General features: G+C 45.8%; 1 protein-coding gene across 1 annotated transcript in view; it reads left to right on the top strand.

Moving 5' to 3' along the window:
- LOC143297428 (lamin Dm0-like) overlaps positions 1-25,514 on the top strand; it is a 61,595-nt gene that overhangs the window by 20,040 nt on the left and 16,041 nt on the right. Inside the window, exons 6-7 of the mRNA XM_076609778.1 lie at positions 38-258; positions 5,448-5,688. Coding sequence (XP_076465893.1) covers positions 38-258; positions 5,448-5,688 — 462 coding nt within the window. The remainder of the gene's footprint in view (positions 1-37; positions 259-5,447; positions 5,689-25,514) is intronic.

Raw genomic sequence — 25,514 nt, 5'->3', positions numbered from 1 at the left:
AAGAAAAAGCCCACAAACTGTTTCCCTGCTGTTTCAGAATGCAGGCTTTGAGCTGCGTCTGCGTGACCTGGAGAGTCAGTTGGAGCGGGAGCGTGAGGAGTTCCGTCTGCGTCTGGCCCAGAAAGACGACGAGCTGGCTGACCTGCGGCTGACCCTGGAGGAGCAGATGGTAGAGTACTCTGACCTGCTGGACATCAAGATCCGGCTGGACCGCGAGATTGCCGCATACAGAAAGCTGTTGGAGAGTGAGGAGACCCGGTAAGGGTGTGTGAGGGATGAGGGGGGGGGCACAGGGTAGTGTGGATGGCCTTGTTTCTCCACATCTTAAGGTGGACCACGGCATAGGTTTTTCACCAAAAATCATTAAAAAAAACAAAAAACAATGTGTTTTAGGATTATACTTGTATTTGGTCAAACAGTGTCTCTTCTTTGCATTTCTGTCAACCGTTTTGCTCAATTTGATTTCATTGCAAATAAAATCATTTTCTGACATGGGTGTGTGTGAAGTTTGAGCGAATGTGACAAAAAAATCAAAGTTTGCATCAATTGGACAGCCTGGTGCTCGCAATCTGGTTTGGAAACCCCCACTTGTTTGGTATCAGTGTGAAGGTCATTCACCGGTCTGTCTTCTCATTGCCATTTCCTGTGGAAAATTCCACTAATGGAAACACACGAAGAGCAAATCCGAAGAAACCCAAGAGGCATTTTTGAGGGGTTGTGGCCGAGTCGAGGTTTCTGATTGGCTTGTCGGAGTAAAAAAAAATAGCCCATTGGCCCAATCAGTCATGTGACTTTTTCCAAGATGACGTCTGTTTTCTTCACGATTTCAGTCGACACACCAGTTGCCTAAGATTTTGATCGAAGTTTTCTACTAAAAGTCACAGACAATGCCAAGACACGCTGAAGTTTAGGACGGTCTTTGCATTCGGCAAAAAGAAGAGAAAGTATAAGATTACAACACAAGCAGAAAAAAAGCCTGCCGAAACTGCGACTGACTTAGCGGTGCCTTCGACATCGACCGGCGTCCGTGAAAGCACGCCGCTTCTCATTTCGAAGAGAAAATTGGACATTTTCACCAGAAAAAATGCGTGTACGGTGACAGTGACTCCAGTTCAGATGAAGAACCACCGTCAAAAAAAAGTGCATCAGTTCCCGAAGTACAACTTCGCTGGGGACAGCCACAGTCCTCTCGGAACATCATCGTTGATGTGTCAACGTTGGACTGCTTGGTGTCGTCAGTTCATTGTGAAAAATGCATATCAAAGGTTTGTGGAAAATAATATAATAGTCTACAGATATATAATATTTAATAAATATAATATAGTATTCTATTTTATTTCATGAGTTTTTGTTTTGTTTCATAGCAAAAAAAGCCATCTGAATACCTTTCTTCTTTTTTTTGTGAGCCCATTGATTTACTTTTTTTTTTCAAGTTCTTTGATTTTTGTTTTCAGAGGCAGTTTTTATTTTTCTCAAGTATTGAAATACTTTTCCCAGTAATATTTCTGTGGATTTCTACTGAGTCTGACATACTGTCAGTGTGTGTGTTTGTGTAAAAAAAAAACTGTCAGTCTGAGTCTCTTTATTCTCTCTCTCTCTCATTCTTTCTCTTGTACCTTCAATTCTCACACATTTGATTTTTTTTCAGGTCTCTGTATTTGAAGATGAGACAAAGAGGATGGGGTCAGCATGCAGTCTGGAGGTGAGGTGTGTTTCCTGTGGCGCTGTGATTCCAGGGACACAGACCATGACATAGCTGAAGACGGGGACTGTCTACACAGGTTTTGACATCAACCGTTGCCTTGTTGCTGCTGCTTCTGCAACTGGGATTGGCGACACCCAGCTGTGCCATTTTTTTGGTATGGTGAATATGCCACGACCCATGCACCAAAAAACATGGCTTTACTACCAAAAAAAATACAGTGAGGGTGCCAGCAGAGCAGCCAGCACACATCTGCAGGATGCAGCTGACCATGTGCGGGAAGCCTATGCAGAGATGGGTCTAGGTCAGCCATCAGATGATGGCTGCTTAGACATCTCTGTCTCTTTTGATGGCAGTTGGCATCGGAGAGGAAGGACTTCCTACAATGGAATTGCCACTGTCATCGAAATTTTTAGTGGACTTATCCTGGACTTTGCTGTGCTGAGCAATTACTGCCAGGCTTGTGAGCAAGGGCCTGCTGAAGACGATCCAGGATATGCTGAATGGTGGGAGAAACATGAACCTGACTGTCAAAAGAACTGCAACTGTTCTTCTGCTGCCATGGAGACTCAAGCAGCTGTCATGTTTGGAAGGTCGGTGGAGCTACATAACTTTAGGTACAAGCATCTGCTTGGAGATGGGGATGTGAAGGCTCATGCTGCGGTCAACGAGTCAGCTCCATATGGCGATGGCTTTTTGGTGGAAAAGATTGAGTGCGTGAACCATGTTACAAAAAGGATGGGCACAGCACTATGAAATCTTGTAGAAAAGCAAAAAGCCATCAAGCAGCCCATAGGAGGAAGAGGGAAGTTGACAGAAAAAAGGATAAAGCAGCTCACCAACTACTATGGACGGGCTATAAAAGACAACACAGGGGACCTCAGTAAAATGGAGCAGGCAGTGTGGGCATCATTTTTCCACACAATTAGCACCGATGATGATCCCCATCACCTGCGATGTCCAGCAGGAAAGGATTCCTGGTGCTTCTTTAGAAGAGCTGAGGGCGACAACCAACCACCAAGACCCCACACAAATCCCCTCTCACGTGACCTCGTCGATGCGCTTGTACCAGTCTACAAACGCCTTGGTGACCCCCAACGTTTGCAGCGTCGTCTGGCTGGAAAGACTCAAAATTCTAATGAGTCTTTCCATTCCATGGTGTGGAGGACATGTCCGAAGGAGCGATCGGCTGGCCTGCGTACAGTCCACTCTGCTGTGGCGGTCTGCGTTCAGCGATTCAATAAGGGATCAACCGCCCTTCTGGATGTGCTTGCTGAACTGGATCTTGTGGCTGAGAGCAATGCAGAGATGTTTGCAGAGAAATCAGATATGCTCAGGGTCAAAACAGCAACCAGAAAATCCTCTGACAGAGCAAAACAAAAGAGGAAAAAATTGAAACTGTGAGACGTCAGGAACGTGAACATCGACGGGCAGATGAGGGAGAAGTATACGCCACAGGAGCATTTTGAACAATCAAATAACTGAAAAAACTCTCTCTCACCACTTAATGATATTGGCCAAGTGCTGTTTTCCTGTGTATTATTTTTTTAGTGTGTAACTATGGGTTGTAGTTTGTGAATTCTCAACACAATCTTTGAAGGCGTTTTTCTCAAAAGTTGAATTTCTGCTGCAGTTGCGTCAGTGGCCCCTGTGTAACAATTGATACAGTGAAAATATTATCATAAAATTAGGCATACTGATGTAAAAATGTGTGCTGAGTGCAATGAACATAGAACTATTTCATAGCAAGTGACTAAAGCATACTAACGTGAATGCATAATTTGATGCGTTTTTGACAAGACAGAGAACAATGCTTGTGGACAATGGGCATTTGCTTTTGTGAGCACTGCACTAAATGATGTCAAAACAAACTCTGGAAATGATGAGAATCATTATGTAATGCATATGTTCAGTGCTGCAAAGGGGCCAAATAACGGTATGTATTTTTATGATAAAATTATCATATCTTCATATCTGTTTGACGTGTAATCTTCAAACTTAGCACAGATATCTATATTAACATCCTGAGTATGTGTACCAAATTTCATGCAGATATCTATAGTAGTTCCTGAGAAACAAAAATGACGCAGTGGTCCACCTTAACTGTATGATAGTGTTATTTCCATGCTTTCAGCAGGAAGATAAGTCATGTTTCCCACACCTAGCCGAAAGATTTCTTGTTTCCACAATCTGTCAAGATGATTCCCCATGTCTGATGGGGGTCTTGTTTACCACATCCACAAGATAAAATCATGTTTCCCACATCGGACTGGAAGATAAGTCTGTTTCCTGCATCTAATGCAGTACCGTAAAGTTCGGTCTATTGAGCGCACTGGTATATAAGCCGCACCCACTAAATATTGGAAAAAAATTGAACTTTATACATACATAAGCCGCACCGGCTTATAAGCCACACTTATTTCCGGTACCGGAACACATACTGATACTACAGAAAAGCTGTCGATACTGTAGGTTATGAAATAAACACAAGCGGGAAACAACACAGTTTCAGTTTCAGTAGCTCAAGGAGGCGTCATTGCGTTCGGACAAAACCATATACGGTACACCACATCTGCCAAGCAGATGCCTGACCAGCAGCGTAACCCAACGTGCTTAGTCCGGCCTTAACACAAAGAAAAGCAAGCGAAAATGCTGCTAGTGCCACAAAAAAATAATAAGTAAACACAACGAAAATAAGATCCATAATTTAGGGATAGTCACGTATATTCAACGTCATCCTGCTCACTGAATCCACTAAAATGTTCGTCTTCAGTGTCCGAGTTGAAGAGAACCAGCACAGCTTCCGCCATCTTGTCACTGACTTCAGCCTCGCTTTCACTGCATGAACATGAAGGTGGAGGTCGCTGCTGGTTCGTCACTTGTACTGTCGTCTGCTAGGTCGATCGCCTTCAGTTTGAAGGCTACATCATAGGCATAATGTCGCGTTTTCGGCATGATGAGGGTGTACGCTTGAGCAGAGTAGAACTGAATGCTGATCTGAAGGCTTTAATGTGTGAGGATTTGATTTATAAAACGTGAACAGTTAGCACACCATCCTGAAGCTCATCCAAAAATTCATGGACAGAAATCATGATTTTGGTGAGTTGAAGGGCAGCTAAGAATAGACGAGAACGTGACACTCCCGGGATCGTTAAAAATCCGCAAATAAGCCACATGATTGTATAAGCCACAGAGGTTGAAGCTGGGGTAAAAAGTAGCGGCTTATACACCGAATTCTACGATAAGTCTTTTTTCCCCTCATCTAATGGAAAGATAACTCTTGTTTAATTACACATACTTAACCGTGACCCAACTAGTGCAGACTCCGGCAGGGGTCTGACATTCCTGCCTGTGCAAACTACTATCTGCCTATGCGGAGAAAACGAAACTACGGCCGATAACCTCCCGGAAGTAGGTAACCTCCCCTTTGTCCCACTGGCTAGCGCCCTCTTTTTCCGGCAGCCATTATGACTCCTGTTCCTGTGCTCTCCATACAGCTAAGTTTTTTTTCGTATTTTCTGTCTGTCGATTCTCTGGCGTTCTTGTTTTTTTGTCAGATTTTGTCTTCTTGTTTCCCTGCATCTGATAGGAAAATAAGACTTGCTGACATAAAAAAAAGAAGGAAAAAAAGGGGTGGGCCTTCACTGTGGTGACACGCTGTTCGTGGAGGGAGAGCAGCCTAAATTCCACACAGAGAAATCTGTTGCGACAAAAAGTAACACAATATTAAACCATGTGTTGACAGACTGAATATCTCACTGGACTCCTCCCAGACCTCCCAGTCCAGCCGATCTCCAGGACGAAGCACTCCTGCTGGCAGAGGAGCCAAGCGGAAGCGGGTGGACATCTCAGAGGCAGTGGAAGAATTCAGCGAAAAAAGCTCTACTTCTGGCTATGCTCGCTCTGCTAGTGCCAAGGGGGGGCTTGATATTTCAGAGGTGGACCCTGAGGGCAAGTTTATCAAGCTGACAAATACTACCTCCAAGGTAGGTGTACGTATTTGTGAGTGATTTTGTTCTAGTTGGTTGATTTTTTAGGTCGCATTTAATGATGTAATGAATACATATCATAATCCCATTATGATTTTGTGTAAGTTTCCATAGTAAACTGATAATAAAGTGAATACACATGTGACGCCGAAAATCGTGGACAAGTCGCAGCCACACATTTCAGAGTACACACTGTGAAAGTGACCAAGGGCTAAAAATATCAGTTTTCACTTTTTCGTATATTCACATTCTATAATGTTTTTTCTACTATGTCCCAAAGTATTATATACAAATATAAAGTAATTCTACTTTAATGTTTTCCTGTTGGGACGTGAGAGTAAACTTTAGGAAATCAGCGAACTCTTTTGCCCCAATTCCGAACACGATTTCAAACAAAAGAAAATGCGTGTCAAGCGTACAAACATGACCTCCAGGTTGTAAACAGTCTCTAGTCCTATTTCCAGACTGTTCTCAATCAGTTCCTTTGTCTTCATGCGTAGTAATGATGCGTAGTAATTCGAAGTTTTTTGTGAGACCGTGCGCTTTGAGCGACTTATCCATGACAGACACTGGCCGACGCTCAATTCATCACTGCTAAAACTTAGATCGCCGACTTCAATTATTTCCAAAAGAAGCACGCTTGTACTGTCTGCATCTTCATTTTCAGTGCTCTCCGTGTTTTGTGAAAGGCACAATAATTGCCTGAAGTGGGTGACTGTGACTGTGTTTTGCGAACACAAAGCACAATGGTGACGAAGAAACTGACCAGCACGCAGATATCCAAGCTGTTGTCGGAAACGATGGATTTCACCTCGCCAGAACTCGCTGAAGCAGTGACAGAATACTTTGGTGATGACAAATCATCAGAAATCGATGATTTTAGCAGTGACGATGAAAACCAACCTTTGCTGGAGGAGAATGGGGGCGAACATGAAGACCCAGACTCTGGTGAGTTAGCTTCGCCACCATCATTCACGAAGCATTCGCTTCGAGTTTTAGTTTTTTGTGAATTTATGGTGAACTAGAATTACTTAAATGAAAGGAATAACGTGTCGTTTGATATCTGTAAATGGTAACCCAACTAGTGGGAAACATCCACCTAAAAGTAGCAACAACAAAAAAGTGACAATGTTGACACGTGGATGCTATTTTTAGTAACAGACTGACAAGGCAAAACCTGCAGTTGGGAAAACCCCTTCACTACCTGTCAAAGATTATCAATAATCATGGTATGTTTTCACGCTTAACTGAGACATTTCACAGTCTATAAGTCTGTAAAGAAAATGAAGTGTATAATGCATTTCAGATGCTTGAGAATGTGTAATCAAGTGTTTATTTGTGACTGTATTTTCTGCAGTCATTGTCAGTGTGTGTGTGTGTGTGATATGTGTGTTTATGTATGTGTGTATGCTTGATTTCTTATTCTTATCAGTTTCATATTTGGCAAAATTTTAATCATTACTTAATTGTAGTTTGTAGGTCTTACTTACTGGGTATCTTTTCACCTATACAAATGTGATGTTAATTACATGTGTCTATGTGTGTGTGTTTGCATGTATTTCATGTATGTGTGTGTGTGCGTGTGCTCATGCTTTTTATGTATGTTTACTAATGTACTTGTGTGCATGAGCAAATATCTTAATATTATTATTACAATATTGTACTCAGTTGTACATTGTAGGTCTTGCATACTAGATATCTTTTCACCATGCCAACTATCTAATTGTGTTTCATATTTTTTTTCCAGCTGATGAGGCTGGAAAACCGGATGCAAAGCTGTCTGTTCAGTTCTCCTGTTCATGCAAGCTGAATGATGGACAGCCCTGTTTTTTGCAGTTTCAAGTCAGAGGAGCTGTGTGAGCTACGTCTGCATCAAGTGACTATCACAAAAGAACAACTGGACAGTGTTATTTTCAGCCAGGTCAAGGCCTTTCTTAAAACTGGTCCAATGACTGTCACTTCAAAGCGTGGGCAGAACACACCAAGAAAGAAGAGCCGCAGTCAGTACATGCTTAATGTACTGAAAATTTGCTGGGAATTGTTCCAATACATTCACAGCATAGCAAACCAGAAACTGGATCATATAATTAAACATCATAAAGAAAATGGGATGACACCAAGACAACGTGGCAACAAAAACAAAATGCCACACAATGCGTTAACATTCAAGGAACAGAAGGAGGTTATAGACTTTTTATGAACTATGTTAAGTTCATGGAATTCTTCCCGGTTGAGTCCCAGGTTACCACAAGGATGATCTGAAATTACTTCCCTGCTCATCCACAAAAACAGCAGTGCACAAGGAGTACTCTGTTGCCTGTGATGCTGGTGGTCATCGCTGTGTTTCAAAGCGTACTTTTTTGTACTTTTGGAAGAAACACCTTCCTGATATTCTGCCCATGAAACCCTTTGCTGGCAGTGTCAGAAAAATAACTATGCGCTGCAGCAAATGCAGTCTCTGCACATGACAGACGGTCAGAAAATGGAAATTGCAACAGCTGCAGTTCAACACCTTGCTGCTGCCAACAAAGAGAGAGAGGAACACAAGCGTGTTACAGCCAGAGCCAAGGTAAATCACTGTCTTACTTCTTAACCACACTCCAGTTAGGTAATCTTGTGTGTGTTTATAGTTTTTTTCGTATTGGGAGTGTGTCAAAGTGTGGTAATGTGTGTGTGCGTGTGATTTGATGTGTTGGCTTGGTCCCTTGATTTTATTACAGTTTACCTGTCTTTTTGAGTTAATTGCTTCATTTGTAATTGTATGTGCTTTTCCTTTTAGATTTCTATTGATGACTTTTTTTCTTTCTTTTTTTCCTATTCTGGTTTACTTTTGACACTGACTTCCCTGTTACTCAAATTTAATTCTATAATTTCTTCTTTGCTTTGTGCTTACAGCACCCACCCCATCCCTTTTCTTTTTCTCTGTTCACTTCCTGTTACACAATACAAGAAAGCAAGAACAGCACACACAAAAAACAAACAAAAAAACCCCCACCCACACATAACTTACACTGTTGCAGGAGGAGCTGAAGGGATAGGGACTGGGAGCGACTCGAGGTACCGGGAAACAACCTGCCAGCCTGCTCAAGGGATATGATGGCACACTACAGCTTCGACTTTGTTCAGCAAGTCCACTATCCTTCAGACCCCCTACAGCCCGGTCCAGTCTATTTCAAGACGCCCAGAAAATGTGGTGTTTTTTGATGTCATGACGGAGGCCTCACCACAGATGGTCATCTTCTTTCTCGATGAGGCAGTGGAAACGGGGATGGGGGCAAACACTGATTTCTCTTGTTGATTTTTTTCTGGAGAACTATGGATTTAAAGAAACGGTGTGCCATCTGCATGCTGTGCTGGTCAAAAAAAAAAAAAAAGGCAATGCTACAATATTTGATGTGGTGTGTCATGACTGGCCGTCACAAGGTGATCACACTATCATTCCTGTTAGCAGGTCACACAAAATTTGGCCCTGGCGCTTGCTTCGGGCTGTTCAAAAGAAAGTTTCGCCGCACACATGTGGACTGCCTGAATGACATTTCAGGTTGTGACAGCTGCATCGTCATCGGACATACTGGTACCTCAGCTGTGTGGTGACCAAAATGGAAATGCTCTGGTCCATACCCATGACTGGACTGGCCATCTGGATCAGTGGTTCCGGAAGATGGTGGGTCTGAAGAACTTCCATCATTTTCCGTTTCAGCTGAGTGAAGATGGCAAGCCTGCTGTGTGCTGCAGGGAGTCTGTAGATGGACCTGTGCAGGTGTTTGAACCCCTGAGACAACCCACCACCATGCCTGATAACCTCCCACCCATCATTTGACCTAAGGGTCTCAGTGAACAAAGACAGGAATACTTGTTCAACGAGATAGGGAGTTTGTACACCCAGAAAAAAAAAAAGATCTGGTTTGTCCTCGGCCTGTCAGCCTCAAAACTGCAAAGACCCCTCCACCCCAGTCTCAGCATCCTTCCCCCAGTCTGCCCAAACCATCCAACAGCCAGGTCACGCCATCCCCCTTCAAGACTCCAGGAAGACCAAAGAAAATCAAAAGAGGACTAGGTGCTCAAAAGAAACTTCACATGTGATTCACTGACTGAATTGTGTTCCTAAAGTGTGTGGATCAGTTTGGTGAGTACTATTGTTGTTTTGTTTTGTATCACCTGCCTATCTTCAGTAACGGTGTTATACAGGTATACTCTGGTGTGTCACCACAGGGGTAGCACAGATATGACACATGTATACAAGCAATCTCATGCAGATAAAAGGTCATACATTCCTGTACATTGTCAGAAAATTTGGAGTGATTATGATCAGTATTTTTTTTCTACAATTTTTTTTTTTCGAACTGTGAAAATGCGAAACGTCACCCATTTATTTCTCAGTGTTTACACCCAGTGAGCATGATTTTGGGATAATATTTTGACTAAACAGCAATTATTTGGTGATACTGAGTACATTTCCAAAGTTCTCTGAGTCTTTCTTGACATTTTGGTACCAGTCACTTGCTGATGAAAATTCTTATGAAAAAGTTATAGTTACGTGAATGTTCCCAAACTTTAAACCCAATTCTCTCAGAAGTACGTCAGCGACCGCCAACGGACTCAAATGCATATATCTCAGAAACTAATAAAGATAATTGAATTCTGTTTTCTGTGTCTTATTCAGAATTCTCTCTACTTTCAGATAAACCTATTATTTCATTTTGTGAATTTTGACCCATATCCATGATTTTCACATGCACTATCACATATTACGGTAAGTGTCTATGGTGAACAGTTAACTTTGCATTTTCATAAGAGTGCAAAACTTAAGGGATTTTTCTTTATTGTTTTTCTGTATATTGATCCATTTCATTGAAATGACTGAATGCACAACAGCAATAGTCTAGAGCCAGTACAAAAATGGTCCAGATACATGCAAGAAAATTATTCTGTTTATATTTGTTGGGGCAAATGGTAACCTTTACTCTGGCAGGGGGGGTTGGGGGGGGGGATTTTCTAGTATGATTTTATGTCAGAAATTACAATTTAATTACATATACTTAAACGTGACCCAACTAGTGCAGACTCCGGCAGGGGTCTGACATTCCTGTCCTGTGCAAACTACTGTCTGCCTATGCGGAGAAAACGAAACTGCGGCTGATAACCTCCCGGAAGTAGGTAACCTCCCCTTTGTCCCACAGGTTAGAGCCCTCTTTTTCCGGCAGCCATTATGACTCCTGTTCCTATGCTCTCCATACAGCTAAGTTTTTTTGTATTTTCTGTCTGTCTGTCGATTCTCTGGCGTTCTTGTTTTCTGTCAAATTTTGTCTTGAACCAGGTCACATAATTATATGGGTCGATCGGGAGATCGGCTAAAATTAAGGTGCGATCGCAATCGCTTCATGGACACTCTGGGCCCTCTATTTCTGTCCCTCTCAACAATGCCAACCTGCCGCCTCCTCCACTTCCTTCGATTCTTCCGGTCGACTCCAGACCTCCACCACCTCCTGCACCCTCTCCTCTCTTCTAGGGGTACGTTACCCCATACTCGGGTCAGTGGTACCATTGATGCTTTCCTTTTTCAATTCGCGAACGAACTCGACGCGATCCGCATTTCTCTGCCCTGCCAGTCGGCAGGACACCCGAGTTGATCTCCTCTGTCACTTTTCCCATGTCAACAATGGAATGTGCCATAATCCCTTTGGGAAAACAACACCATACACTGGCTTTGGATCCGCACGCTAGACTGGGCCCTATGTGCGATGCGTCCGTGGCGGCGGCTGTGACATTGGCTCACGCGGCATGCCTCTTCCGTCTCGGATCCTTTGGCAAACGAGGCGCTTAGGGACGTCCTCCCCAGGGGTAGGGAGGAAGGTGGACCACTAGGGGACACGCTTGCCCATGCGTGTGCACCCTCCCCGTGTCCAATTTTCCAATCCAAGGGAGACAACTCCTGCTTCGGCACCCTTGCCAGTGACTGCCGCAGTTACTTCCCTTTACTGGCATGGCCCCTCGCCAACAGTGTGGGTGCGTGCACAGTCCCTTCAAGCTTTGCAGTGATGAACCCATCTGCCACACCGCCGGTTGCTGCTGTTTCCCATCCACTAATGGCGTCTCGGCAAGCTGCTCAACCAAACAACCAGCAACCCGTTGTGAACTTAATGCAGCAATTATGCGCTGGTGCCACACCTAGCGCCTGCTCCACCCCTTGCCCACAGAGCAGATGCTTGCACAGCCCATTGATCTTCGGCAGTGCCGGTTTTTTCTGCCCCACTGCATATCTCCACTGTTACCCACATCAGAGTGCCTCTTGATAACTCGATCCTGCCACTTGGCAGTGCTCGGGCTGATCTAGTCTATCCCTTTATCCATCAACACACAACAGTTGAACGTCGGTCCTCTCACAACTATTTGCGCGATTGGACCGCCGTTCACCTACAGGGGGATGCACATACCACGGCAAGCCGATGGACTTGCCACCCCCTCCTCCACGACGCCCATAACACTGGTTACGGCGCCGTCATGTCACATGTCCCGACCGTCTTATGTCCGATGGCGACCGATTCGGGTAGGGATGCCCACGGCACTAAGGGACATTATAATTATTCCCCTTGCGGCCGTATTCACCTGTATCGGTTATGGTGGCATCGAACCACGGACTCTCACACACAGCATGACACTCCTCCCTCTACAGTGAGGAAACGTCACACCAGGGGATATGTGCTCTAAAGACACCATCCTTTTCGCCGAATATCGGCACCAAGGGAGGCAACTCTGCATTTGTAACCGACACAGCATGTCACTCCTGCCCCCCTCCTCCACCAACGATGTTTCTTCAATTTCTCATTGGGTCCTTTGCACAGCAACTGCACCTTTCTTGCCGTTTCTCAGGCTATTGGCGACTGAACTTTTGGGTTCTTCATCCCCCCACACAGGCACACAGCCCTCTGCAGGCAACCGTTCTCTTCTTGTTAAACACAACAGGAAATAAATCACAATATTTCCCCTTCTATCTTTTTGATTTATTATCACAATCAACAATCACAAAATATATATATATATATATATATATATATATATATATATGTATGTATATATGTATATATATATGTATGTATATATATATATGTATGTATATATAAGATATCTTGCTACATTTATACACATTTCTGCTTTCACTTATAGATGTATACTTATCCCTTGGTATACACATGTGTGTGCGCTTATGGGATAGGTTCACAGAGATCAGGTTGGGTTCAATAGACAATAGGTCATATAACCGGAAGAACGTAAAATCAATAGGTCATTTAGAAAATCAATAGGTCAAATATCACCCGTCCCGGGCTTTTTCAAACTTTAATAATGCACAAATGAAAGGAAAATGTAATACATTGGCCATTCTGGTCCTTCATTGACTAGAAAAAAAAGAAGTTAAGAATGTCATTGATTTCTGACAAGAAAATGCAATGTTCTGGTCTTCTGCGTTGACTAGAAAACATATACGACTGGCTCATTTACTGCTGTCAGGCGATTATGCCTTGCGGGAAGATGACGCAAGACAACCCTTGGTTTTGCAGCCTTCCATGCACCGAGGGCATCTTCGGGTGCCACCTTGCCCAGCTTGACAGAGTGTGTATGTTTTCCCGGAACTGCACTCGGTTAATGCAAAAGTGGGAACGCCAATTCTTCTCACCGAAGCTCGCGAAAGGCAGCGATAAAGATTCGTTCCGGATTTCGTTTCGTCACGGATCCATATTTTAATAAACCAGTTTATAGTCATTTCCTGTAGGAGCAGACGACACAATCGTTAAAGAGAGAGAGAGAGAGAGAGAGATGGTTACTTTGGTTGACCGACTGGTCATAAAAACAATAAGTCATGTGACCTGGCAACTTGAAAAACAATAGGTCATTTCAAAATTAAATGCGTCAATGACCGATGTCAAACCTGATCCCTGGGTTCAGACGACTTTCATATTAACATGTACAATTATATTTCTATCTCTATTCATTGACATCTATTCATTGAGATTCCCTACATAGCAATATAGGCACACTTGCATTTGCGGCCTTCTGTTCACAATGCCCAGAACTCTGTGTGTCTGTGTACTGGCACTTTATTCATATGTGTATGTACATCTCATTTATAGGTGCATACATAGATTCTGCAGACTTACCCACTTACTTGGGTATATCTGTGCACGCTACACGTACGCTTATACAGCCGCTTATTTCTTGTGTCTCGATCTCTTGTCATTGGCATATTTCTGACATCATCACTTGAGTTGATGGAAGTTTATAATCCCTTTGCACATATATGTATTCATTTTCATAAATTCATCCCTACCTTGCTTTCGGAGGACGACTGCACTCACAGACAAAACTGCCTCATTCACGCCTGAATGTATGCTCCTTCACATTTTAGTAGTGGCTGGTCCTTACGGACCCACACACACCCCCTTCCCACCCACAGGGCTAAGAATGCCCTCTCTTGGTGCGAGGAGGGACAAGGCAACCCAACTCATTTGCCTGCAACAATTACCCATAGGGCTGGAGATGCCCTAACTTGGCACAAGGAGGGATGAGGCAGTCCAACGTAGAGGTGCCACTCCGGATACACATGCCCTTCATTCCTCCCCAGTTTGTAAGGCATCTCTTCTCCTCCCCCCCCCCCCCCCTTGCCTACAATAACCCTTGGTTTGCTGCACCACTGTGGTTGCGACAACAGCTCCACACGGGCCCTTCATCCTAGCCAGCCTTCTCATGAAGGGGTGTCTATCTTTGCCTTCCAAGTTTTAGCGGACCCAAAAACTGCCCAATGGGCAGAAGACAATCACCTTAAGCCCATCTCTTCCACTCCTCTCTAGTAGCAGAAGACCTGGGTCGTAATTGTTTTCCTCTACATTTGGGAGAAAGGCATATTGACGAGGACGGATGCGTCTCATAAAGCACAACGAACCGTCCATTAGCCACAGGGGTGTACCTTTCTGCCCACTCATACCAGCACGGCAGATGCCGTTTTCAATCACATCAGTTCACCCCATCACCTTGCTTGAACAGAGATCCAGCATCAACGTCTCAAACAATTGGCGTTGGAAAGCACTTTCTGCACTTGGTCTTCCCTGCCCGATCCTTTCAGCCTCAACACACAACCACTGCTGTGGTTACAGATGGGCATTCCTTCTCAAGCACTGTCTTTCCAATGAGACACTTCCAGGGGTTTCTAGCCTAGGCAGGCTATCCCATCATGGAGCCCCAGCCTTCAGTCAAGGGCCTGTCAGAGGATGAATTTGTTGTCACTTCGGAAGTAAGCACCATGTCTTTCTGACACACGGTTGCACCACAAGACCCCGTCAACTCTTTCCGGCTTCCTTACATTGCAACATAACCTGCATGGTGGACACTTTCATCCCTCAAGCACACAGCAGCTTGTTTCCTGATTTACCCATGCTGATTGGTGTCCTCCAAGGAACAATATATGATAATCAGTTGTGTACGACAGTCACCATCAGAACAGCAGAGGAGGCAACTGCTGTCCCGACTATTCGGGCTGGAATTCCATTATACAATTTATAGTAGAGAGTGTTTTGCCCAAGTTGCATCCCCGGTCCCTCAATCAAGAGGGCCTTAGGACTCACCATTGGGACGGATCCCCCTCCCGAAACCTGAAGGGGGTCAGGCTGGTGTTCTCCTGACCCACTCCCGGGAGGGTCACTACCTTGTCGTGGTCGGGAGGCTTAGTGGCCAGTGATCGAGCGAGCTATGTCGGTGGGGGCATCAGTGCTTCTTGGGGTTTGGTGCTCTGATCCCAGGTCTTAATTGACAGCCTACATAGCCATCGTAGCTGTCAGGGCTGAATAAGTGGTGGTTTTGTACTGATGCCCCTGATAGGGCTTCCCATGCCGAACAGGTCGTGAGTGAGGCCCAAACTAAACGTGACCCACTGTCCCTTTCGCTGTTCTCTATTCTTCTTTTTACTGCCTCTTTTCTGTCCTCAGCTCCCCATCAAGCCTTCTTTTCCACATTCTTTTTTTCTCTGCGGCCTTCTTTAGGCCCGCCGTGTTTGCCGTGCGGCGCAACCTGTGATGGAAGGGAATGAGATCCTGGGGATTGAGAGAGCACGCTGCTCTCAACACATCCCTTTGGCTCGGACCTCTCCTAAGACAAGCGGCACACATTGGCCCGTGTGTGTCAATCGGCTACCCCTTCGTGGGGCTGGGTCTTGACTGGCAGTTTATTGGCTGACGAAGGTAACCCCCATAGTGCTCGGTTCTCTGTCCCCGGGAGCTGGGCATGATTGGGGGGGGACACGTTGGAGCTGGACTGTTGGTCGTATATCCCTCCCGAAACCTGGGAGGGGTCAAGCTGGTGTTCCCTTGACCCTGGCCCCTAAGTTGGACCCCATGGTGGGTGGGTAAGGGAGGGATGAATTCACATTTTTTTCAACATGACTTCCAAAAAATCACACACCCCTAACTCGGGTAAAAGACGAAGACAGGGAACGGACGACTCGGACTCCGATTCGGAGGTCGTTGAGAGCTCTGGATTTTGGCCATCATGGCTGGTGATGGAGGGCGCTGATGACGACAAGCCGTTGTCGGCTCTCAGCCCCTTCGCTATCCAGAAGGGCTTTCAGTGTCTGGCAGGATCGCTGAAGTCCATCAAGAGGCTGAGGAGCGGAGCATTTTTAGTTCAGACGGAGTCCAAAAGGCAGACACAGCTCCTTCTCAAGGCGACCACTTTCGTGGATAGGGCGGTGAAGGTTTCCCCTCACAAAGGTCTCAACTGCTCAAAGGGGGTCATCAGATGCCCGGAGTTGAAAGGTGTGTCTGAGGCCGAGATCAAGAGCGAGCTGTCCTCTCAGGGAGTGACCGACGTGTACAGGGTGACGGTGAGGAAGGGGTCGGACAGAGTCCCGACCAACACTTTCTTCCTCACCTTCTGCTGCCCCCGGATGTCCCCAAGGACATTCGGGTCGGATACCTCATGGTCTGTGTAAGCTTGTATGTGCCGTCCCCTCTGAGATGCTTTAAATGTCAGAAATTCGGACACGTCAGGGACCGATGTAAGGAGGAAGAGGCGTGTGGCACCTGTTCGAAGGCGGCGCACCAGGGCGATTGCGTCAGTGCAGCCCGGTGTGCGAACTGCGGAGGTGGCCACCCGTCCTCATCGAAAGACTGCCCCGCCTGGAAAAAAGAGAAACAAATCCAGAAGGTCAAGACCGAAAAAAAGATATCCTTCTTTGAGGCAAAGAAACAGGTGGAGGCCGCGTTGCCTAAGGCGTCGTATGCCTCTGTCGTCAGACCCAGGATGGTGGACGTCGCGGTCCAGACGACGTCCACAGGAACGCAGACGGACGACTTAACCGCCTTGTTAGAACCGTTGGCCTTGGGTGGAGACGCCGTGTCCACCCCTTCCCATCCTGTGCGGCAGTCCTCAGGGGCTGCTGGGCGGGAGAGAAAAGCCTCGGGCAGAGGCACGTTGTCCGCCTCCCGCCCCACCCCACCCCCCGGCACCCCTCGCCCCGCCTCTCGTCTGCCTGGCCCTCGGGCTGGCAGAAGTGGCCGGAAACCCCCCATACCTCCAAAACTCAAGGAAGGGAGGGTTGCGGCCTCGGCAGGATCGGGAGGGGCCGAGGTGGTGGATATTCCGACTCGGTCGGAATCAGAAAAATTTATTTCGAAAAATAAATATTCCATCCTGGCGGACCTTGAGCCACCGCAAGCACAGGAGCAGGGGGTAGTGATGGAATAGGCTGCTGCTTTATTTTTTTAACCTTTTTTAATGGCAGTGATCCACTGGAACATCCGGGGGTTCCACGCCAATTTTCAGGAACTCCAGCTGCTTTGTCGTGCTTTGAAACCTTCAGTGCTGGCGCTGCAGGAGACTGCAAAGAGATGGCAAGGTTTTATCTCTCTCTGGTTTTAACTCCGTTTTTAAACCCGCTCAACCGAAGCAAGAGGGATTGACGGGAGGTGTCGCTCTTTTTATTCGCAAGTCCCTTTTATACAGTACAGTTCTTTTAAGCACCCCTTTACAGGCGGTGGCAGTGAGAGTCACGCTTGAGAAAACCATCACTGTCTGCTCTCTCTACCTTCCTCCTTCCGTCCGCGTTCTGAGGCAGGACCTCATGAACCTGGTCGACCAGCTCCCACGTCCGTTTTTACTGTTGGGCGACTTCAGTGGACACTCCCCGCTCTGGGGAAGTGAGATGACATCAGCCCGAGGTCTTCTCTTGGAAAACCACCTTTCAGACATGGACTTGTGCTGTCTTAACGACAAGTCTCCCACTTACCTGCATCTGTCCTCTGGAAAGCTCTCGTATTTAGATCTGTCGGTCTGCGATCCATCGTTGGTCCTGGACTACGAGTGGAAAGTGCACGACGATCTGCACGGGAGTGACCACTTTCCTGTCGTCCTCCGCCCCACAGATGGAGAAGGTGACTCTCTGCCTGACCGCCTGTATTACGACAAAGCAGACTGGAGTTTTTTTACCACCAAGATAAGAGCGGAGCTGCAGGAAGAAACAGTATTGAAAAGCAAGGACCCTGCTGACACTCTGACTCAGATCGTTTTAGATTGCGCCAAAGCAGCAGTCCCATCGTCTACCTCCAAGCCTCAGGTCCCTAGAACGCCCTGGTTCAACGCGGAATGTCGGGAGGCCCGCAAGTCTCGGAAGAGAGCGCAGCGACGCGTCTTTCGGAGACCAATAGCGTTCGAACCCATCAACAGCTGAGGGCGAAAGCCAGTTATGTTTTCAAAAAGAGCCAGAGGAAGTCATGGAGAGATTTTTGCTCTTCCTTAACCTCCAACACACCCAAGAAGAAAGTGTGGAGGGTTTTAAAAAGAATTAAGGGCAAAAACGTATGCCCGACCTTTCACCATCTTAAACTCTCAGACGCTCTGGTCACAGAGAAGAAAGCAGTTGCCAATTTGCTTGCCTCCACAATAGAACAGAACTCGAGATCTGCTAACAAATCTGCTCGCTTTCTTAAAACCAAAAACCTGTCAGAAAAAACACCATGTAACTTCTTTTCCGACAACACAGAGAATTACAACCTTCCTTTCACAATGAACGAACTTAAATCTGCCCTTCAGACCTGTACGGATTCCTGTCCAGGAATGGACGAGGTCCATTATAAACTCCTAAAGCACCTTCCCCAAACCTGTCTGGACACCCTGCTTAAAGTTTATAACCACATCTGGGTCACAGGCTTTTTTCCACCCTCCTGGCGGAAAGCCCTCATAATCCCGCTGCCGAAACCGGGAAAAGACCCCTCGAACCCCTCCAACTACCGCCCAATTGCACTGACCAGCTGCATCTGCAAACTGATGGAGAAGATGGTCAACGGTAGACTGATGTGGAAACTAGAGACCGACGGCCTTCTGGCGAAAGAACAGTGCGGTTTCCGCAAGCATCGCTCTGCCGTTGACCATTTGGTCCGTCTGGAAACCACTGTAAGAAATGCATTTGTAAACAAACAACATGTGGTGGCCATATTTTTTGACTTGGAGAAAGCTTACGATACCACGTGGAAATTTGGTATTCTTTCCAACTTGCACAAGCTCGGCTTCCAAGGACACCTGCCTCAGTTCATCCACAATTTTTTACAAGACAGACAATTCCAGGTGAGACTCGGCACCACTCTGTCCGACATTCACGAGCAGGAGCTGGGTGTCCCACAAGGGAGCATCCTGTCGCCGGCTCTTTTCAGCATCAAAATTAATGACATCGTTCAATCCGTTCAGAGGGGATCGGACAGCTCGCTGTTCATGGATGATTTTGCCTTATATGCAACCGGCAGCACGTACACCAGCATCCAGCGACGGCTTCAGCTCTGCGTCAACAAAATCCAGTGTTGGGCAGAGGAGAATGGCTTCACATTTTCATCCTCCAAAACTGAATGCATCCATTTTCATAATTTTCGCCAGTTCTATCCGGACCCTGAAATCCGTCTGGGAACATCCACCATCCCGGCGGTCAAGGAAGCCAGATTTTTAGGGGTCGTCTTCGATCAGAAGCTGAACTTCCTCAGCCACATTAAACAGCTGAAAATATCTTGCCAAAAAGCCCTTAACATCATCCGAGTTGTGGCACACACGAACTGGGGTGCTGATAAGAGAACTCTCTTGCACCTCTACAGAGCCCTGGTCCGGTCCAAACTGGATTATGGAAGTGTGGTATACGGCTCGGCCAGACCGTCCTATCTGAAACTGTTGGACCCTGTACACCACCAAGGGCTCCGTCTCAGCTTAGGTGCTTTCCGCACCACCCCTGTGCACAGCCTGTATGCAGAGGCGGGGGAACCGCCTCTTTCCAACCGCAGACTGAAGCTGACCCTGAACTATTATCTAAAATTGTTCTCTGAACCTACAAACCCTGCTTACGACGCTGTATTCAACAATCCTTTCGATAAGAAATTTACAGACAACCCAAACTGCATACCTCCTCTCGGACTCCGCATTCAGCCGCACTTAGAAAAGGCCGATCTGGATGTCGGTGGCATCTCGGATTTCTCTAAGTTCCCTGACAGCCCTCCATGGACCTTTACAACACCTGAGGTCCGATTCGATCTGGCCTCGTACCGTAAGGACACCACCAGTTCTCTGGCCTACAGAACCTACTTTTCGGAACTGTGCCACAAATTCCCCACTTTTCAAAGCATCTTCACTGACGGTTCCAAGTCAGAGGACGGAGTCGCTGCATCTGCGTTCTGTCCCGCCTTTCCTGACCGGCCCTCAACGGAACACATCCTGTCTGACAGCTCGGTGTACACTGCGGAACTGACCGCACTGGTTCTGGGGTTAAAAATGGTTCTCTCTTCGAAACAGAAGAGATTCATGATCTTTTCCGACTCCTTGTCAGCCCTGGAGGCGATCGCCTGCAGGAATATCACTCATCCCAAACTGCTGGAATTTTATGAAACTTTTACTCTCGCAACGAAGAAAGGATACGAGGTTGTGTTGGCCTGGGTTCCCGGACATGTTGGCATTCGTGGTAACGAAAGGGCGGACCTGCTGGCCAGGAACGCTGTAAAGAAAGAATTGTCCAGATCCTTGGTACCCTATACAGACATGAAGCAGAAGGTCAACACTTACGTTAAGGATCTTTGGCAAGAGGAGTGGAACACCCAGACGGACAACAAGCTCTTCCAGATCCGTCCGGACCTAAAAGAGACCCTCCCTTCGGGGGTGAAGAACAGAAAGGAGGAGTCTGTGCTGTGCAGACTGCGTACGGGGCACACTTTTTTTACTCATTCTTACTTGTTGAAGGGGGAGGAGGCCCCTCGATGCATTCCCTGTGACGAGCCTCTCACCGTGAAACACGTGCTCCTTGACTGTTGGGATCTGCATGATGTTAGACGCAGACATTACACGGCGGTTTCTTTGAAGACTTTGTTTCGTGATGTCCCTCCGTGGGCGCTGATGGACTTCTTAAAAGAAGTGAACCTTTTTAACCAGATTTGAAGGTTTTAAACTATGGAAGTTTGTTTTAACTTTGGAGTGGAAAGTTTGAAGTGGTGACTCGTTTTAATTGGTTGGTTTTTTTTATCCTTGTAGTAGTTATTGACGCGGCGATAGCCTTGAGATGGCCTTAGTGGTCGGCGAGGCTCTAAGCACCATAATTTCATTTCATTTCATTTCATTTTGGGACGGATCCCAAAGGCTAGTTAGGTCCAGGGCTGCAGCACTAAGTCCCAGTGCAATTTGGCTTCCAGTCTGAGAGACATAGTCATTCATGAAAGATTAAGCTGCAAACGATTTCCCTTTGCAATTAAGAAACCACTGATAACACAGCTCTCACTTTGCAGTTGGCCATACTGAAAACGTATGTCAGATCAGTGCTTTGATGTAAATGGCCAGTACAACACATCTTGAGCCATTACCTCCCTGCCCCTGCCCCGCTCCATCCCAGACTCAGTGCGCACCACACACAGCCAGAGGCCTGTCATGGATCCGGTCCCCTTTCTCACTAAAGAACCTTCAGCAAAAATTTTGCCCATGGAATTCCTCTTCCATATGGAATTCCACCACAGAATGAGACTCCATGACCTGTGGACACATGAAATGCACTTCCACAGCCTGATCCAAACCAGCCATTGACTGCCGACAACTTTCTGCAGGTTGCTCCAACATGCCACACTCAGGTAGAGAAGCCACCAAGCCTTCCGTAAGCCCCTTCGCGATGGTACCTACCTGGGCAATTACACAACACACGTGTTCAGCACTTGACGTTTAGTTCATCCGAGGAGAGAACTTGACCCTGCACTCAACTCAGGAGGGAAAGGCGCCGCCTAAAAATAACGCTACTGCCGGAAGGGTTAGAGCTTTAACTGAGAGCACAAAATGCTATGAGTTCTCTTTCATGTTGCACCTCCAGCCGTTATCAGCTGTTGGGAGGGAGAAAGACCAGTGTGCTGTTCCACATGATAGCAGCAGCCACAGGGAGAAAACACCTCTTCGTTAACTTTTGATAACACATTGCTTGTCAACGCAATCGCTTAATGAATAGTATGGTTTGAAAGAGCACAGTCTTAGCTTTAAAATGATAGGAAACTCAAATGTGAACATCTGATTATTTTTCTCAGGATAACTGAAAAAAGCAGGTATGCTTACCACCAGTTTGTTAACATGCATTTTGACACATTTTTAACACACTGAATCTAATCTCACAAAATTCGCTCAACACAGGCAATACATTCCATGCACAGCATTACACATCAGCATGCCTCTCACTAACCTGTGTTGATAGCTGTAAAATTCTGAAGGAAGCTGTGGCGTGTTAAAGATCACAACTGTTTTGCAGCTTGTACAAGTACTCCACAGGCACACTGATTCAGTCATTCACGCACATTGAAGAAAAGAGAGAGAAGGAAACAGAACGAAAGAAAGGAATGGATGAAGGAGAGAAAGAGAGGCAAGGAAACGGCACGAAAGAAAGATGGGGAAGAAAACAGAATGAAAGAAAGGAATGGAAGAAGGAAATGTGAGAGAACAGAATGTGAAGGAAAACCAAACTCGTGGTACTTACAGGAAAAAAACCCACACCACTGCCAGTCACAATTGTCAGCACAGTTCTCTCAAGTAAATACTGCTATCTTAAAAAATATTTTCCAGCCAAAGAAAGTACTACCACCAACAAAAAGAGAAGTGTCCGCTCTTTCCAACAGTGCAAATATTAATGCCACAGAAATTCTGAAGGAAGCTGTGGCGTGTTAAAGATCACAACTGTTTTGCAGCTTGTACAAGTACTCCACAGGCACACTGATTCAGTCATTCATGCACACAGAAGAAAAGAGAGAGAAGGAAACAGAACAAAAGAAAGGAATGGATGAAGGAGAGAAAGAGAGGCAAGGAAACAGCACGAAAGAAAGACAGAGAAGAAAACAGAATGAAAGAAAGGAATGGAAGAAGGAAATGTGAGAGAACAGAATGTGAAGGAAAACCAAACTCACGGTACTTCTGCTATGAAAAAAAACAACACCACTGCCAGTCACAATTGTCAGCACAGTTCTGTCAAGTAAATACTGCTATCTTAAAAAGTATTTTCCAGCCAAGGAAAGTACTACCACCAACAAAAAGAGAAGTGTCTACTCTTTCCAACAGTGCAAACATTAATGCTACAGAAATAGGAGTATGCTCACCAGCCCGCTCAAAAGAGGCGTGCAAATTGCCACGCTTTAATAGGAGACAAAGAAGGGTCAGTGACGGGTTAGCAGGCACAGCAGCTGACCTACTTATCAGTGTCTGGCACTATCAGGCCTGTCAGGGGGATCTCGCAGTTGGCTAAGTGAGTGGTTCTGCTTATAGCCTAGACAGCAGTGACAACCCTGTCCCAGAGACATCAAGTCTTTTGTTGCCAAATGTCTGCCATTCTGTGCATAGGCAACATACCAGTGCTGTCATTTTTTGGCAACGACAAAAAAGTGGTGGGGGGAGCGCCCATCGCATGTCAGCTCGCATGGAGGAGCTCTAAAGATCTGGCTGTCATGCCTAAGGCAAGCCCAACATGGCGACCTACCTGTCTCGTGCCACAGTTTCCTTCAAACACAGAAATCACTTCCACTATCGGCCCACATCCGATGTGGAATCATCAGATCAAGCCACATGTGCACCTCCTTGCATTAACGCTCAAACCGCGCTCAAATGAGACAACCCTATAAGGGTACATGTTTCCTTCCCTTCCTTTGATTCGAAGGGCTCTCAGTAAAGTGTGGATTCAACCCACCGACCTGATTTTCTTTGTGCTACATTTATCAGCACAGCTGTGGTCCACAGACCTCTCCCACAATACAGCTGCGGACCTCTGTCTTCTTTGCCCGCACCAATTTCCTTAGGTGACTCAGTACACTCTACTTTCGTCGAATTCTACTTGAGGGACATCTGTCGCTTTAGGGATGATGGCTCATCGACTTCTACCAGAGAGATGTTGCATGCCTGCGGGATGATGGCTCAAGAGGCATCGCTTCTGTGGTAGTTGCACATCAGGCCATCACAGCACACAGACAGTAAAACAGGCGAGCCCTCCACCTTGTCGCGCTGTTCTGCACTAGTTGGGTCACAGTTAAGTGTGTGTAATTAAAAGGAAATTTTCTATCTAAAATTACGTTTAAATAACATACTTACCATGACCCAAATTTAAGACCCTCCCGTCCTCCCCGCTTCCTGTTCTCCCTGCTCGCTGCGCTGGTGATGGCATATTGCCGTCAAAAGAGGGTGCTAGCCAGCAGGACAAAGGGGAGGTTACCTACTTCCGGGAGGTTATCAGCCGTAGTTTCGTTTTCTCCGCATAGGCGGATAGTAGTTTGCACAGGACAGGAATGTCAGACCCCTGCCGGAGTCTGCACTAGTTGGGTCACGGTAAGTATGTTATTTAAACGTAATTTTAGATAGAAAATTTCCTTTTACCTGTACGCCAGTTTTGAATTATGGTATAAATGCAAGGGGAGGGTAAATATTGGCCATTTTTCCTTCTTTGGGCCGTATAAATAACTCCTTGGGGTATATATGCTTGAAACGGCATTATATCCACATATTTCATCACACATTTCATTTCTTTATGTCCACAGAAAGAAATTAGTATGAGCTGTTCCATAAATAGCATTAAAATTGGATTTGTGCCGTATCATCTTGTCACATGATCAAATACTTGGGTGTACTGAACATGCTCAAACGCCATTAACTGATTACTGGATGAAGGATTTCTTTATCAGTGTGAGATAACTCCTGGCACAATTTGGCACTAAATTAGAATAGATTCATGTTGCAATATGTAGTATTGCATTTAATCAGTCTAATTGACATGGTTTATGTCCCAGCCAACCACAAGGGCCACAATGCAAATGAAGCGGGGTGTTTTTTCTTATCTTTTTCCAATGGATATTAAATAAATCACACTGTCACACTGTATCAGTCTTATAGTGTTTTATTTGTAGTTTGAATGCGAGGGGAGTGTGTGTATGTACATATATATTGGTCACTTTTCCTTCTTTAAACTATATAGATAAAGTCTGGGGTATACCTGATTGCAATGCCACAGTACCAGAATAATGAACATAATTCATTTTCTTTGTGTCAAACATAAACTTGAGCAGTGTGGACACACAAATTCTGCATCATTCACAACGGAAACAACTTTGAGACAGACATAAGATTAGTGACCAAACAAAGCAAGGTTCAGACTGATAGATATGAAATTTGATGTGTTCACAAAACCCCTACAAAGTTTGCAAAGAGACTGGTGCATTGTACGTGTTTAATGTTAAAAGTGCCAAATATGTTCTTAAGTGCAAATAGTGAAACACTAACATATGGACAGAAAGCCAAAGAGAAAGAGAATACCACAG

Source organism: Babylonia areolata, chromosome 22 (assembly GCF_041734735.1).
Source record: "Babylonia areolata isolate BAREFJ2019XMU chromosome 22, ASM4173473v1, whole genome shotgun sequence".
NCBI lineage: Eukaryota > Metazoa > Mollusca > Gastropoda > Neogastropoda > Buccinidae > Babylonia > Babylonia areolata.
Note: the sequence above shows the minus strand (reverse complement) of the source record. Positions and strands in the feature narration are given on the sequence as shown.